Source organism: Littorina saxatilis, linkage group LG16, assembly GCF_037325665.1.
Source record: "Littorina saxatilis isolate snail1 linkage group LG16, US_GU_Lsax_2.0, whole genome shotgun sequence".
NCBI lineage: Eukaryota > Metazoa > Mollusca > Gastropoda > Littorinimorpha > Littorinidae > Littorina > Littorina saxatilis.
This window is the reverse complement of record NC_090260.1, coordinates 3,638,132-3,655,631: the sequence shown is the minus strand read 5'-3', so window position 1 is coordinate 3,655,631 and position 17,500 is coordinate 3,638,132. Positions and strand designations below refer to the sequence as shown.

Sequence of the window (17,500 nt, the reverse complement as noted above, 5' to 3'; positions counted from 1 at the left end):
GACGGAGGAGAAAAACACAGCTGTGATGATGAGAGGGATGGGGGTAGTGGTGTGAGACAAAGGAGGGAAGCAGCTGTGATGATGTGAGGGATGGTGGTAGTGGTGTCAAACGGTGGAGAAAAACACAGCTGTGATGATGAGAGGAATGGGGGTAGTGGTGTGAGACGGAGGAAAACACACCTGTGATGATGAGAGGGATGGGGTAGTGGTGTGAGACGGAGGAGTAAAACACACCTGTGATAATGAGAGGGATTAAGTAGTAGTGTAAGACGTACGCGGAAAGCACAGCTGTGATGATGAGAGGGATGGGGTAGTGGTGTTAGACGAAGGAGGAACACATAGCTGTTATAATTAGAGGGATGGGGATAGTGGTGTGAGACGGAGAAGGTAAACACAGCTGTGATGATGTGGGAGACGGGGGTAGTGATGTCCGACGGAGGAGTAAAGCACAGCTGTGATGATGAGAGGCATGTGGTAGTGGGGTAAGACGGAGGAGTAAAACACAGCTGTGATGATGAGAGGGATGGGGGTAGTGTTGTGTGACGGAGGGGTAAAACACAGCTGTGATGATGAGAAGGATGGGGGTAGTGGTGTGAGACGGAGGAGTAAAACACACCTGTGATGATGAGATAGATGAGGTAGTGGTGTGAGACGGAGGAAAACACACCTGTGATGATAAGAGGGATGTGGTAGTGGGGTAAGACGGAGGAGTAAAACACAGCTGTGATGATGAGAGGGATGGGGTAGTGGTGTGAGACGGAGGAGAAAAACATAGCTGTGATGATGAGAGGGATGGGGGTAATGGTGTGAGACGGAGGAGTAAAACACAGCTGTGATGATTAGAAGGATGGGGGGTAGGGGTGTGAGACGGAGCAGTAAAATACAACCGTGATAATGAGAGGGATGGGGGTAGGGGTGTTAGACGGATGAGTAAAACACAGCTGTGATGATGAGAGGGATGGGGGTAGGGGTGTGAGACGGAGGAGTAAAAGACAGCTGTGATAATGAGAGGGATGGGGGTAGGGGTGTAAGACGGAGGAGTAAAATACAGCCGTGATAATGAAAGGGATGGGGGTAGGGGTGTGAGACGGTGGAGTAAAACACAGCTGTACTGATGAGAGGGATGGGGGTAGGGGTATGGTAATAGGCAAAACGTTAGGGGTGTGATATGGAAGAATATAACACAGCTGTGATGGAAGGGTTGTTAAACGGAGGAGCAAAACACTGATGTGATAGTGAGAGGGCTTGTGGCAGGGGTTTGTGCTGAAAGAATTAAACACAGCTATGATGATGAGAAGGATGGGGGTAGGCGTGTTACACGGAAGAATTAAACACAGCTGTGATGATGAGAGGGATGGGGGTATTAGTGTTAGACGGAAGAATTAAACACAGCTGTAATGATGAGAGGGATGGGGGTAGGGGTGTTAGATGGAAGAATTAAACACAGCTGTGATGATGAGAAGGATGGGGGTAGGGATGTTAGATGGCAGAATTAAACACAGCTGTGATGATGAGAGGGATGGGGGTAGGGGTGTTAGACGGAAGAATTAAACACAGCTGTGATGATGAAAGGGATGCGGGAAGGGGTGTTAGACGGAAGATATAAACACAGCTGTGATGATAAGAGGGATGGGGGAAGGGGTGTGAGACGGAAGAATTAAACACAGCTGTGATGATGAGAGGGATGAGGGAAGGGGTGTTAGATGGAATAATTAAACACAGCTGTGATGATGAGAGGGATGGGGGTAGGGGTGTTAGATGGAAGAATTAAACACAGCTGTGATGATGAGAGGGATCGGGGTAGGGGTGTTAGATGGAAGAATTAAACACAGCTGTGATGATGAGAGGGATCGGGGTAGGGGTGTGAGATGGAAGAATTAAACACAGCTGTTATGATGAGAGGGATGGGGGTAGGGGTGTGAGATGGAAGAATTAAACACAGCTGTGATGATGAGACGGATGGGGGTAGGGGTGTTAGACGGAAGAATTAAACACAGCTGTGATGATAAGAGGGATGGGGGTTGGGGTGTGAGACGGAGGATGAAAACACAGCTGTAATGATTTGAGGGATGGGGGTAGTGGTGTGAGACGGAAGAATTAAACACAGCTGTGATGATGAGAGGGATGGGGGTAGGGGTGAGAGACGGAGGAGTAATACACAGCTGTGATGATGAGAGGGAGGGGGTAGGGGTGTGAGTGGGGTAGGGAGGAGGAAACAGCTGTGATTGTGAGAGGGAGAGGGTAGGGGTGTGAGTTGGGTAGGGAGGAGGAAACAGCTGTGATGGTCAGAGGGAGGGGGTAGGGGTGTGAGTGGGGGAAGGAGGAGGAAAACACAGCTGTGATGGTGAGAGGGAGGGGGTAGGGGTGTGAGTGGGGGAGGGAGGAGGAAACGGTTGTGATGGTCAGAGGGATGGGGGTAGGGGTGTGAGTTGGGTAGGGAGGAGGAAACAGCTGTGATGGTGAGAGGGAGGGGGTAGGGGTGTGAGTTGGGTAGGGAGGAGGAAACAGCTATGATGGTGAGAGGGAGGGGGTAGGGGTGTGAGTGGGGGAGGGAGGAGGAAAACACAGCTGTGATGGTGAGAGGGAGAGGGTAGGGGTGTGAGTTTGGTGGGGAGGAGGAAACAGCTGTGATGGTGAGAGGGAGGGGGTAGGGGTGTGAGTGGGGGAGGGAGGAGGAAAACACAGCTGTGATGGTGAGAGGGAGAGGGTAGGGGTGTGAGTTGGGTAGGGAGGAGGAAACAGCTATGATGGTGAGAGGGAGAGGGTAGGGGTGTGAGTTGGGGAGGGAGGAGGAAACAGCTGTGATGGTGAGAGGGAGAGGGTAGGGGTGTGAGTTGGGTAGGGAGAAGGAAACAGCTGTGATGGTGAGAGGGAGGGGGTAGGGGTGTGAGTTGGGGAGGGAGGAGGAAACAGCTGTGATGGTGAGAGGGAGAGGGTAGGGGTGTGAGTTGGGTAGGGAGAAGGAAACAGCTGTGATGGTGAGAGGGAGGGGGTAGGGGTGTGAGTGGGGGAGGGAGGAGGAAACAGCTGTGATGGTGAGAGGGAGGGGTAGGGGTGTGAGTTGGGTAGGGAGGAGGAAACAGCTGTGATGGTGAGAGGGAGGGGGTAGGGGTGTGAGAGGGGGAGAGAGGAGGAAACAGCCGTGATGGTGAGAGGGAGGGGGTAGGGGTGTGAGAGGGGGATAGAGGAGGAAACAGCTGTGATGGTGAGAGGGAGGGGGTAGGGGTGTGAGTTGGGTAGGGAGGAGGAAACAGCTGTGATGGTGAGAGGGAGGGGGTAGGGGTGTGAGAGGGGGAGAGAGGAGGAAACAGCTGTGATGGTGAGAGGGATGAGGGTAGGGGTGTGAGAGGGGGAGAGAGGAGGAAAACACAGCTGTGACGGTGAGAGGGATGGGGGTAGGGGTGTGAGTTGGGTAGGGAGGAGGAAACAGCTGTGATGGTGAGAGGGAGAGGGTAGGGGTGTGAGTTTGGTGGGGAGGAGGAAACAGCTGTGATGGTGAGAGGGAGAGGGTAGGGGTGTGAGTTGTGTAGGGAGGAGGAAACAGCTGTGATGGTCAGAGGGAGGGGGTAGGGGTGTGAGTTGTGTAGGGAGGAAGAACAGCTGTGATGGTCAGAGGGAGGGGGTAGGGGTGTGCGTTGGGTAGGGAGGAGGAAACAGCTGTGATGGTCAGAGGGAGGGGGTAGGGGTGTGCGTTGGGTAGGGAGGAGGAAACAGCTGTGATGGTGAGAGGGAGGGGGTAGGGGTGTGAGTTGTGTAGGGAGGAGGAAACAGCTATGATGGTGAGAGGGAGAGGGTAGGGGTGTGAGTTGGGTAGGGAGAAGGAAACAGATGTGATGGTGAGAGGGAGGGGGTAGGGGTGTGAGTTGGGTAGGGAGGAGGAAACAGCTGTGATGGTGAGAGGGAGGGGGTAGGGGTGTGAGTTGGGTAGCGAGGAGGAAACAGCTGTGATGGTGAGAGGGAGAGGGTAGGGGTGTGAGTTGGGTAGCGAGGAGGAAACAGCTGTGATGGTGAGAGGGAGAGGGTAGGGGTGTGAGTTGGGTAGGCTAGGGAGGGGAAAACAGCTGTGATGGTGAGAGGGAGGGGGTAGGGTGTGAGTTGGGTAGGGAGGAGGAAACAGCTGTGATGGTGAGAGGGAGAGGGTAGGGGTGTGAGTTTGGTGGGGAGGAGGAAACAGCTGTGATGGTGAGAGGGAGAGGGTAGGGGTGTGAGTTGGGTAGGGAGGAGGAAAACACAGCTGTGATGGTGAGAGGGAGGGGTGAGGGCGGTGGTGAAATAACACACAGCTGCAGGAATAGCGTTCCCCAGAGAGTCCTCAGTATTATCAACACTGCTAGCGAACACGTGTGTTGCTCTCGATACAGTTTTGTTTTTCAAAAGACCTTGAACAGGTTAAAACATTATTTTGAGGAGACAGTACATCGTCAGGTCTTTGATTCCAGAGGGAGTTTCTGAACGCCTGGTTCCCTAACCTGCACAGGGACGTCTATATGATCCCCCCGCACCATGTAGACACGGTGCACGTCACAAAACAACACACCCAGGGAGGTGACTTGATCGACGTGCTGAAAACTCAACAACAAATCGACAGTGATAGCACTAAGCGTACAGAGGTCAGTGACGTCGTACACATAGACAGAGCGCTGAAGAAAGTCCACCGCTGCATGGATAAGATCAAGGACAAAGCAGAGAGTCAGAAAGAAGTTTTGATAATAATGACTCAAGGCAAATGTGGCCTTTACGGCGCTGGTTCCCGAAGCCTCTACACTGGGGCAGCCGCCAGGAGCATGAACAGCGACGAGACAGAACCTTTAGTTCTGCAAGAAGACTTAGTTCTGGAGGAAGACTTTGTTGATCTGCTGGTCATTGATCGTAACCGGGGAGTAATGATGGGGGCAATCATACGTCAGACAGAAGAGGACCCTCATGCAGTTCAAGAAGAATTGCGGAAGGCAGCTGATTACCTGCAGCAAGCTAGAGATGTCGTGAAGCGTTGTGTTCTGGGTGACTTGGACCTACCCCAGCCTGCAATCCACCAAGCCATTCTCCTGCCTCACACGACCAGACGCTGTCTAGTGGAGGCGCTGCAAAACATGGACGATGTAAGTAGGCAATACCCCCCCCCGCTCCTCTACAAACGCACACATACACACACGCACGCACGCCAGCACGCACACACACAACTACACAGCCACACACACACACACGCGCCCACACACACACACACACACACACACACACACCCACACACACACACACACACAAACACACACATAAAGAGAGAGAGATAGAGAGAGAGAGAGAGAGAGAGAGAGAGAGAGAGAGAGAGAGAGAAAAATATATATATATATATATAGAGAGAGAGAGATAGATAGAGGGAGAGAGAGAAAGAGAGAGGGGGAGAGAGAGAGAGAGAGAGAGAGAGAGAGAGAGAGAGAGAGAGAGAGAGAGAGAGAGAGAGAGAGAGAGAGAGAGAGAACGTGCGGATAATGTTTAAAGAACACAGAGAGAGAGAGGGGAAAGAGGGGATAACAATTTCCCCATCAACAGATACTGAGTTTCTCTTTTCCACGCACACTTTGTTTACCTTGCTGACGAGAACAACACTTTCGGAACACTGAGGTAGCTTCGTTGACGTCAATTTGAGGTACATTTGAAAACGACGTCATTTGAGTTTAAGCAGTCGCTCAAAACGGGCAGACAGCTTTCTGTTACATGCGGAAACACTGTAGCGCGTGTTAAATCGTTCTTTGTTATAATTTATATCCTCCATGTATTTGCAGTCCGTGTGTGTTGACCTCAGTTGCAGAAGTTGGAGCAGTGTTTGGGCGTGAAGGCAGGGCAAAGGGTCGACAAGTGGTGTCTCTGTCATGATGATATGACAGACGACACCAGACGAGACACCTGGTGGAACACCTGCTGGAAGGGAGAAAAGGCAGGGGACCCCGCAATGAAGGAAGGTTCCACGTATGAAAAGCTTGTGGCAAGGTAGAGTCATTTTATCGGTAAAGTAACCACACACAGAGAAACACAAACGCGTGAATACACAGGTGCATACATTATTAGTGAGTCTGTCTGTCTGTCTGTCTGTGCTTGTATGTCTGTATGTCTGTCTGTCTGTCTCTCTGTGTCTGTCTCTGTCTCTCTCTGTCTCTGTTTCTCTCTCTCTCTCTCTCTAGTATATTTATGTATGTGACGTTTTGTGTGCTAGCATGTCTTTTTTGGGCCTCTTTATGTGTTTTTCTTTCCCTATTTCGTTGTGTGTGTGTGTGTGTGTGTGTGTGTGTGTGTGTGTGTGTGTGTGTGTGTGTGTGTGTGTGTGTTCACAAGCTTACATAAAGTGTGATATTTATCAATGCAGGTTCGCCGTACCACTGGCAACGGTACATGTGTACCTTAGCCGCAAGCCGCGACTACAGCTGTGGACCCAGGGCCATTTTGTTCAGGCTGTCGGGGAAGAACATGGCAGACCCATGTCTTGCCTTGCTCTTTTCCCGGAACAGTTTGAAGTCCTGGAGCACACGCCGAACAACGACGACGACGACATTAGGGTCTTCAGGGGCGCGCCCGGGGTAGGGAAATCGATCATTTTAATTATAAGGGGTTCCTACTGGATGAGGAAGTATCGCCGCACCGTCTTTGTTCTTCAGACGAGTGACGATGGTACAGCTGCCGCCTACCTGGTTAGACATGAGTTGAGCAAAACAGTCGGACAGGGCGCCGGCAGCGTGCAGCTCGTCAACATGGCGGGGGTACGGGAGGAAGGCCGGCGCGGACAGTATAAATGGACAAAGGGAGGCGAGGAGAAAGTGCAGGCCTGGGTGGAGGAGCTGTGTCAACACGCACAGACTGAGGGGCGCGTGCACATCCTGGCCGATGAGGCCAACGGGTAAGAATGACGCTGTACACTGAATCTAACACTGCCTCCTGTCACTCTTGCGTTGGTCGGTGTGGTCGTGTTCGGTAGAAGATAATCTGATCATTCCGAAAACGTGTTTTTTCACCTTCCTTATATGCTAACTGTCAATAAATGATATAGAGTTTGTGCATAAATAATGGTTCTTAATTATTCCCGTGTAATCAATACGTTACGACAGTTTATTGGATATAGAATGTGCAGTCAACGACTGTCACTGTGTCGGGTACTGATCAGTGATGTCAACAATCTTTCCCATCAGGCGCCACCCTTTGTTTGTCTGCCATGCTGAACAGATCGCTAAATATGTTGCCTGGAGTCTGATGACAGGTAAATCACATTTACCTTACTCTGTTTTCGTCGTATGAGTTTTTACGTCACTCCGTTTACGTCTTATGCACTATTACGTCATTTCATATCTGTGTCTCTGCACTTTTGGTTTTATTTGGTTTCATGGAGAACACACGCCAGAGAATGGAGAGATACAGGCAGCACGATTTACCGTGTGACTTCCTTCTGCAGGGTTACTTCATCAAATCAGTATTCGTAATTTACAGGTGAACACACTGACACACCTGTCTGTTCTGTTACAGTGACGTCATGGCAGAGATCTACAGGTCGTTGAAACAACGGGGTATTGTATACACACTGACACACACCTGTCTGTTCTGTTACAGTGACGTACGTCATCACAGAGATCTACAGGGCGTTCAAACAACGGGGTATTGTATACACACTGACACACCTGTCTGTTCTGTTACAGTGACGTCATCACAGTGATCTACAAGGCGTTGAAACAACGGCACATAACGGTCAGCCTGTGGGCGGCCGGCGTGTTGCTTGAACTACCTGCCGACATGAAGCGTTATGTGCACCACCTGACGCAGCCCCTGAGGTCGCCACCCAGTGTGGTGAGAGAGGTGGAGCAGGCTATGGATATGAAGGTAGGAAAGGTCCCGGCATACACCGCGCCGCCTGTCGCCCCGCCCTCTGACGGGCCCCCCGTGGTGAGAGTTGATCATCTCTCCACCGACTGGCGGGGTGACAGAAAGGGACATGAGGGTGTCGAGCCATGGCGGTGTGAGAGATGCGGGCAGCTGGTGGCCGACTTACTCACCACGCTGCGTGTCGGTCAGTACACCTCTGTCTGTCTGTCTGTCTGCCTGTCTGCCTGTCTGCCTGTCTGCCTGTCTTTCTATCTGTCTGTCTGTCTGTCTGTCTGTCTGTCTGCCTGTTTGTCTGTCTGTCTGTCTGTCTGCCTGTCTGTCTGTCTGTCTGTCTGTCTGTCTGTCCGCCTGTCTATCTGCCTGTCTGTCTGTCTGTCTGTCCGCCTGTCTACGTGTCTGTGTCTAGGCTGTTTGTCTGTCTATGTGTCGGTCTGTCTGTCTCTCTGTCTGTCTGCCTGTCTGTTTGTCTGTCTGTCTGCCTGTCTGTCTGCCTGTCAGTCTGTCTGCCTGTCTGTCTGTCTATCTGTCTGCCTGTCTGTCTGTCTATCTGTCTGTCTGTCTATCTGTCTGCCTGTCTGTCTGTCTATCTGTCGGTCTGTCTATCTGTCTGCCTGTCTGTCTCTCTGTCTGTCTGTCTGTCTCTCTGGCTGTCTGTCTGCCTGTCTGTCTCTCTGGCTGTCTGTCTGCCTGTCTGTCTCTCTGGCTGTCTGTCTGTCTGTCTGTCTGTCTGTCTCTCTGTCTGTCTGCCTGTCTGTTTGCCTGTCTGTTTGCCTGTCTATCTGTCTGTCTGTCTGTCTGTCTGTCTGTCTGTTTGCCTGCCTGCCCGCCTGCCTGCCTGCCTGTCTGTCTGTCTGTCTGCCTGTTTGCCTGTCGGTCTGTCTGTCTGTCTGCCTGTTTGCCTGTCGGTCTGTCTGTCTGTCTGCCTGTTTGCCTGTCTGTCTCTCTGTCTGTCTGTCTGCCCTCTGTCTGTCTCTCTGGCTGTCTGTCTGCCCGGTGTCTGTCTCTGGCTGTCTGTCTGCCTGCATGTCTCGCTCTGTCTGTCTGTCTGTCTGCTTGTCTGCCTGTCTGTCTGTCTGTCTGCCTGTCTGCCTGTCTGTCTGTCTGTCTGTGTGCCTGTCTGTCTGTCTGTCTGTCTGTCTGTCTGTCTGCCTGTCTGCCTCTCTGTCTGTCTGTCTGTCTGTCTGTCTGCCTGTCTGTCTGTCTGTCTGTCTGTCTGTCTGTCTCTCTGTCTGTCTGTCTTCATATAATTTGTCTACGTATCTGTCTCTCTGAGAAAACAAGAAGTGTGATTCAGGTGATTGTGCAACATTTTGATGACGTCATTTTATTGATACAATGAGCGAAATGAATGAAGATAATTACGTCATATTTCTGTGACCTCATTAAGAAATAACGTCACCAGTCTGCCAGAGTGAGGTGCTTGACACTGAATAATTTTGTGTGTGCAGGTGGTTGTCGCGCTGCTGGTGTAGATGTCGTCCCTGTTCACGGGTCGCTGACACTGATGATGATGTGAGAGTCAGACATGGGTCGTCGTTGATGTTTGTTTTGTGGTTGTTGCTGCTGCTGGTGGTGTCGTCGTCGTTGTTGTTGCCGCTGCTGGTGGAGAAGTTGTCGTTGATGTTGTTGCCAGAGATGTCATCGTTGTCGTCGTCGTTGTTGTTGCTGATTGTGTTGTCGTCGTTGTCGTTGTTGCTGGGGATGATGGCGTTGTCTTCATCATCGTTGTTGTTGTCGTTGCAGTTGGCGATGATGATTGTATTTCACACCATGGCGATGTGGTGTTGACGGTGTGTGATGTTTCAGGTTGCCATGACCACGCTCCCCACGGGCAGGGCGGCCTCACCTTCAATGACGTCTTTGTGCTGGGTGTCATGGACTGTGACACAGACACAACGGATGATAACATCGAGTCACCAGCACCCTTCATCCGGGGCCTTGAGTCACGCGGCGTCCCCACCCGTAAGGTGGCTCATAACGACACAGCGGCCGTTAGACAACTGGCGGAAATGACGTCTGCTCCCACAGGTGAAGAGAGAGCGGCAGGTAGGGGTCGAGACGAGGCGGTGACGGTGGCCCATCAGGACACAGTGTGGGGCTTGGAGAGACCCGTCGTCGTCTTCCTGGAGTCTGCTAGTGATGTGTATGGTCTGTATGGTGCTGCCCGTACCGGCCGCCTGAGATCCATGTCGCGGTCCACGGCCCAGATGATCTGGGTGAAGGGTGTTTACACATAGACAGCAACACTGATGAGTGACACCCACATCTCGTCACCGCCACCACCAACACCTGTCTCTCCTTTACCTCCCGGCGACCTCCAACAACAACAACAACAACAACAACAACGTCTACAACATCTGCAACAACAACTAAAACAGCAACGGACTTATTTGCTTCCTGACTTAAGACAGAACAGTACCTGTCGTCACCCCCTGCCGCTCTCTGACAACGACGACAACATCCTCATCGCCTCCACCACCATCACCGCCCACACCGACTCCAACAACAACAATAACTACAACAAAGACTACAACAACTAAAAGCGAGAAGTTTTATTGAGTCTATTCAACTAGAACTTAGCGCAACAGCCCTAGGAACCTGCCGCTCTCTGACAACGACGACAACATCATCATCGTCACCTCCACCACGACATCAACCACCATCATCATCACCACCGACAAAACACCTTGCGTGAAATTTCGTCTTTATTCACGACTTTCCGACCTTGACATTGTAGTGGGGGTCAAGTGGGCGTCGGCATCATTGTCCAATCAGAAATTTTGATGCGCTTCCGCTTCCTGTCCCGCCCAGTCTGCGCAAAAGAAATGGCGCAAAACTGTTTGCGCGGAAAAAGGTGATGAAAAAAAGAACACAACCTGGTTTGATAACCAAATGATTGCGATCTTGCATTCTAGCATCATTTAATGTGGAACAACGACACATCTGATAAACAAATAGCCAGTTTGTTACCAACATGAGAAACTAGGGTTTAGAATCGAAGCGGTAAACCCGGACGCTGTTTGTACACGTAAATCCGGAGAAGCTATCGAAGTAGGTGACATGTCGTTTCACTCCGAGTGTGCCAGCACCGGCCCTCTACCCGCCAAACCCCCACTAGGCAGGGAAAGTGGTTCGACCTTGCATGAATGCAGGGCAAGTTCGAGTTTGCTAGCTAAAATTGCTGCTAGTGCTTGCCTTGTCTAGATCTGGAACTTTTTCAATTGGATTTTTTCTCTCTATTATACTGGAATAAGTGGGTGCTTTTCTAGATCTAAGCATCGACCGAATTAGATAATGATGTTCCTTGCATTGCATTCTCCTAAATCTGTTATTCTAACCAGTTTGTTTAAGAATATAATTGTTCGTTTTTTGTTGATAAGCTTACAAGATTTTTTCTTTTTTAAGTAAGTGGTTTCACACGTACAACATGAGACCCACATGCACTAGACAATGGAAGTTGAGGTCCTCGTTCAATACCACAAATGCCAGTATTATACTTCAGACTCCTTTTGGAGGAATGTGTGGGGTTTGGGTGTTGAACTTGAAGTGGCAGATTGTTTGCACAGGTATGAATGTTCGTACGTTCGTACGTGCACGCATGTATGCAGGCATATGTTTGTCAAGCAGGAACATGCAACATTTTGTTGACCGTATGTGAGTGCGTGTGTAATAAAACCAACGACAAACAATACAAAAAGCTCCAGCTCTGCTTCTTCACCAGTCACAGACGCATTGCGTTGTTCAGCTTTCCAGAAATATATTAACTCAGTCAGAACCGGCTTCATGAATATTTTATTTCAGGAAAAAATCAATCGAATCTACACAAAAAAAAGGTTATTGCGTTGTTCTGTCTTTGAGACTGTATCACGTAATATTGAGCTTCTAGAAGAAATATGTCTGTGGCATAGTTTGACCCAACAGATAGAGAAGTCAACAGAGGTATTCTGCCGTCAGCAGCTTTATTGCTGTTTTGAATTTGATCTTGCATAATTTTATTACATAATTTTGCAACACACAAAGAAATCGTAATTGAATATTTTACGCAAAATTGAATAATTCGCAAACATGTTTGTATGAACAAATATTATTTTAAGAAAATATGAGTGTGAGGATGGACGTATTTTGAGTGAAGTAGCAGAAATTCTTTTTAAGTTCTTTAGCTACATGCACACGTTCTGTTAATTACGTTCTTAGCAGGGAGATCCAGATTAATAATACTGCTGTGACAGGTTGTGGTTTCCATACACACTTTGAATACAGGAAAACAAAAACAAAAACACAGTTAAAAAAAAATGTGCACATATGATTAAAATATTAAAGTGTACAGAATAAAAGCAAGATATGTACAAAAACAAATCTCGTGGTTCTCTTGTCAAACCCACTGTAGTAAGCACAGAATAGGAGAGAAGATTTTGGAGAAGGTGGCTCAACCTACTGAAGTAAATGATCAAGAGGATTCTAAGCATCCAGTGCTAAAGCTCTCAAATCACAAGACATACACACTTGTTGTGGCTATCCGAACTGTTGATTTAAAAAAACCATACCTACACATTGTAAACATCTATTACAAAATTATATATATTGTATGGATCTGTCTTTGTAAAATATACTGTTCAGAAAATTTTAAATAATCGGCACAAATCTCGTGGTTCTCTTGTCAAGTAGTAGGCACAGAAAAAAAACCACCCAAAAACCCTGTGTTTTGTCTTGTAAATTATACTTTACTAAATGTGTACAGTATTCTAAGAAAAGAAAAATTCTTCCTTTTTATCATATCAATTGCCTCCCTTGGATTTTATTTGTAAAATAACTCTGAGAAAAAAAGCTTTCTACTTAAAAGCAGTGCAATCAGGAAAATGGGTACAACCTGTGTGTATACCTTTATTCCTTATTCTTTTTATTTAACTGAGGATGTCACTACGCAGTTTTACTGATTTAAAAAAAAATTCGCTTCAAATTATCTCCCTTGAACAAACACTTCTTTTTACAATTAAATTTTGTTTACACGAAGAGGTAGTTTTAAGGGTATATACAAGAAAACATTATTGCAGCCTTAGATGTATTTACATTTGGACTAATTCCATTAAAAAAAAATTCAAACTATAAATGATAAATCAAAATAAAACAGATTTTGAGGCTGTGCACAAGCTAATAGGATTAAACACGAAAGTCGTACCCAAGAATCGTCAAATACTTTTGCTAACAGCTATACTTAAACATAAGAAAATATGATCTGCATCTCTTGTTATGAAGATGATGGCACTGGTCCACCGAAGTGCATGCCATATATGCTTTACTGTGCGCTCTCCCTCTCAATGGTCTTTCTCTGGCTGACTCGATTCTGAGGAGATAAACGAAAACACATTCAGTACAAGCTGTACAAAATAACAACAAAACTAGTATTACTTAAAGTAGCTGCTGGTTTCTGAGTATTTGATTGAAGGCCCAATCCGACTTGTAAGAAGTTTGCCCGACTGTCGCAGATTTGGTCAGGTAATTGCATGGAGTAAAATCATGCCTCAATTTGGTAACATACAAACTGCAATATTCTAAGGCTGTGAGTGTGAGAATACATCGGCGCCACTTTTTAAAAACTTTCTTTTTGTGTGTGCGCATGTTTTAGTGCCAAAAATGAATAGGCCGAGTGCTCTCTCTGCAAAACTTGTGTGAAGCTTCAGAGCTCTATCAATGGTTTGAAAGAAAAAACATACTTTTCCATTTTTGACGTTCTTGTTCCCTTCCCTGTGAAATTTACTGTCCGTAGGTTACCGGATTTTGTTAATGTTCGTGAAAACCTCAACTATTCATTGCTGAGTGCCTGGTGATAGCTATCCCCCTCAACGACCTAGCACTGCTGAATCCTGATTCTTCCCATTGTTTGATTCTGTAATGAAATTGTGCAGTTGGTAGTTATGTGAGCTTCTTCTTGGGGTGGGGGGGGTGGGGGGGTGGGGGGTGGGGGTTATTTAATTATCAGATCACAAAGTAAGACTTCATTGTAATGTGCAGATATTTGTTCAGGTGCCCACCATTTTCTATGTGAAAACATGTTGCTAACTGACATGAACCCAACCATAAAACGTGATGTAGGTGAGTAGCCCATCTAGAAAAAAGAACCTGTTCTAATTCGGAATTAGAACAGGTTCTTTTTTCTAGATGGGCTACTCACCTACATCACGTTTCATGGTTGGGTTCATGTTAGTTAGAAACATGTTTTCAAATTCTCATCAGGCAATCACGGCTGACACTAAACACAGAACAGGTGGGATAGACATAATTCAATCTACTCACCTTCCTTGCATTGTGAGACTGGCCATATGAATCTGCTGAAGTAGTTCCTGCACATATTTAATCAAATATTCATCTTAATAACGTGTTAATATCGCTTGTTCTAGCAAATCAAACTTGACAGTTTTCTGAAGGTTTGCACAATTTAAGAGCTTGCCTGTCCCCAATCATTACAATAAGAAACAACATCTAGTATGCAAGTATTTGCAGGGTATGAAGGTTTTAATATAATGTCGGTTCTTCTGGGGGCATGGAGAAACACCTTACACAACAAATTTCAAACAATTGAGGTCACACCATAGGTTTACTCACAAACAAACAACAGCAATACAATAAACAGTCTGCAAACGCCTACATGTTGTCTACACTAGGTATAAAGAAGCACATGAAGACGGGCTTTGTCAAGTAGACCATTATAGCGAATGAGCAACAGCTGATGATCCAGACCACCAAATTGACATGATTTCCCCTTATTCAGTTTGTGATTGTAGTCATATTGACGATGCATGACTTCAATTTTTCTAAGTAAGTCTCTTGGTGCGTTTACGGATACATTCATTGTCACAATTACGACATGCTAATGTCTAACCTGGGTAAACTTCAATTCATGACTTTTTTTAACTGGCATAGACATTATGAGCATACCAGAATTATTTTCCTGTTAGACTGTCTTCTTCTTTTTCTTCTTCTGCGTTCGATATTCATGGCTGTCATATCGTCTGGTCAGTGGCTGCCATGAAGTCTGCATAAACCAATTAAATAAATAATTAAGGAAAAAAACCACCCTTACATCATAATAAATCAAAACCACCCCCACCCATCCAATAAAACCTGCATACAAAAACACTTCAAAATAAAAAAATGAAAACATTTAATTCCACTTCAAAAATATAAAAGTTGTTATGTTTTATTTTCATTATCTCTTTACACACACAAAAATTGCTGTGCAAATCTTTTTAAAAACATCAATGCCCGAGACACCAGTAACCTGTTTATGTTGTTGACCTTGTGGCTTTTCAGTTTAAGAGGCTGTTCAAAAAACCGTTTCCCTGGAATCTGCACTATGATAACCATGAATAATACCGTAGGGAAAATATTACATCACCAAGACCTAAGAAATCACACCAACCGACACTCCTCACCCTTATTTCACCCACTATGCCAACCCAAAGACTGGAAAATAATCATCAAATACAGAATGAACAAAAATGCTTGATTTCATTTCTTCAATGATAAGTTGAAAATCTTCATTCTTCATAATAATGTTATTGGCATAATGTGTAATTGCCACAATTTACAGAGTTTTATGAAAAAATGGTGCGATAAAAACCAAAGGGAAAACATTTGTTCATATGTATACTGATACCTTCTTTACCTTGTGGCTTGTGTGCCCCAGGTTTAGGAGCTGCTCAAACGTCCATTGCTCCTCAGTCTGCAAGAAATTAAGCGATGGCCTGAAGGAGAATGGAAAAAAATCCTTTGTCAGCACCCTGTGTATGTGTGTGGGTGGGTGTTTTAGATTAATATGCAGGGTGGGTGTGTGCAATAGGTACCACGCCTAATGCAGTCTGCAAAACAAGTGCAACACTTCTACAGAGCTTTTATGATACAAAGCTTCAAATAAGAAACACATTACAATCAAATGAAAGCTGAGCCTGTCATTGCAAAATAAGAAGGAATATACAACAATCCAGTGGCATGTAAAATATTGTTCCTTCAGAAAGATGGCTCTGACAGCAGAAACAATTTAACTTGAAGTTTGAGTCAAAAATTATTTCTCTACATTAGCGAACGTAGGTAATACTTGCAGTTATACCCCTCACACATGAAATATTCACAGATTGAATAACAGTTTGTTCCCAATGTTGCTTCCGTGTATCGGTTAGATCCATCTCGGTTAGATCCATCTGCAGAGTACGGATTGTCATCCGTTTAAAAAGGAAAAACAATCAGAACTTGTCATCAGTGATCAACCTACCTTGCAAGAGTGGGGTGAAACACTCACTTCCTGCCAACATGTCTGCAAAAAAAGGAAACAATGCCAATGAAAGCTTAAAATGATTCTTGTGTTCAATATGTGTACACGTGCTTCATTTCTGGGGTGAAAGTGTAAAATATATCGATGGATTGATAGAACAATATAGCCTCAAGTTCACCGCACCAAAAAATACTTATCAATCAACATTGTCATCACTCGATCAGCTATTCCATCTCTTTCATGTGTGTGTGTGTGTGTGTGTGTGATGGTGTGAGCGTGTGTGTGTTTGTGTACGTGTGTGTGTGTGTGTGTGTGTGTGTGTGTGTGTTTGTGAACAAGCTTTGAAAAACGTATGTTTACCTTGCTCTAGATCTACTGATTTTCGTAGGCGGAGACTTCTCTGCCGTGAGGGCGGCTTCGTTTCCCTGCCGGCAGAATTCAACATCTTGTACAGATCTGCTGGTGATTTTCTTTTCCTCCGCTTCGTGAGTCACTTGATCCACAGATTTAACGAACATTGAATGTTCTTTTAGTTCTTGTGACGGAAGTACAATCAAGGAATTAAGTGGGCATTCCTGAGTCCTCTGCTGACTTCATGTCCACAAAGTAAATCGCACAAACTTGCAGGGTTTGAAGGGTAGTTTATTACTTTGAAGAAGAACAGCTAGTCGTCGCTGCCCGTTCAGCATTCTTCGCGCGACAGTTTTGCAGAGGAAGGCAATGCAGTTTTTTTTTCCCTGCTGAATGTTGCCAGGGTGCACAAACTGAGAAAGCATTCCCGATTTTCCACAATGTTCTACTTCTGCAGAGTCTTTTGCACAACATGATTTATAACTGCCAGTGTACGTCTAATTCATGATGCCTACCTGACAGCTGGGTCAAAAGTTACGTTCGAGAAAATATTCGAACTAAGTTCCAAACAACTCGAAGAGCAGACATGCAACATGTGGGATTTGGGCAAGCGGAAACGCCGTAGATCTAATGTCATTCAAGGGTATCGTAATGTGGGAATGTCAAGGCCAGTTTTTGACTGGTTTTGAACTGAAGTTGGGCTCCGAATGGAAATAAACACTTCCTCCAGCTGCGCGACCCATCGATAACAACAGTTGGAACTGGTAGGATGATGAACAGGTCTTGTGAACTGGCTACACACTGTTACGGTTCAAGTATAAGTTCAAAGTAAACACTCAACTGAGGTGGCAGGTAATGGCGGACTTGACTTCCTTCATAACCAAATATCACTCTTCTGACAAAAAAACGCAAATGCTATGTTAAACCGGAAAATACGTAAACCGGAAAAGGAAGCGCATCAAAACCAAAATGGCAGCCCCCATGAAATTCGAAAGGTCACGGAAACAAGTCGTGAATAAACAC

General features: G+C 46.4%; 1 protein-coding gene and 1 long non-coding RNA gene across 2 annotated transcripts in view; one reads left to right on the top strand and one right to left on the bottom strand.

The window, feature by feature from the left end:
• LOC138950250 (uncharacterized) overlaps positions 1–11,255 on the top strand; it is a 255,207-nt gene extending 243,952 nt beyond the window's left edge. The window contains exons 7-11 of the mRNA XM_070321985.1: positions 4,440–5,099; positions 5,801–5,985; positions 6,359–6,886; positions 7,677–8,044; positions 9,667–11,255. Coding sequence (XP_070178086.1) covers positions 4,440–5,099; positions 5,801–5,985; positions 6,359–6,886; positions 7,677–8,044; positions 9,667–10,097 — 2,172 coding nt within the window. The 3' untranslated portion in view covers positions 10,098–11,255. The remainder of the gene's footprint in view (positions 1–4,439; positions 5,100–5,800; positions 5,986–6,358; positions 6,887–7,676; positions 8,045–9,666) is intronic.
• Positions 11,256–12,923: 1,668 nt separating this feature from the next.
• On the bottom strand, positions 12,924–17,491 carry LOC138950267 (uncharacterized). Its single transcript, XR_011450578.1, has 6 exons — positions 16,487–17,491; positions 16,127–16,168; positions 15,524–15,602; positions 14,794–14,890; positions 14,152–14,198; positions 12,924–13,201 (listed from the first exon to the last, which is right to left on the bottom strand). It is a non-coding gene; the product is annotated as an uncharacterized lncRNA (long non-coding RNA).
• Positions 17,492–17,500: the final 9 nt, after the last annotated feature.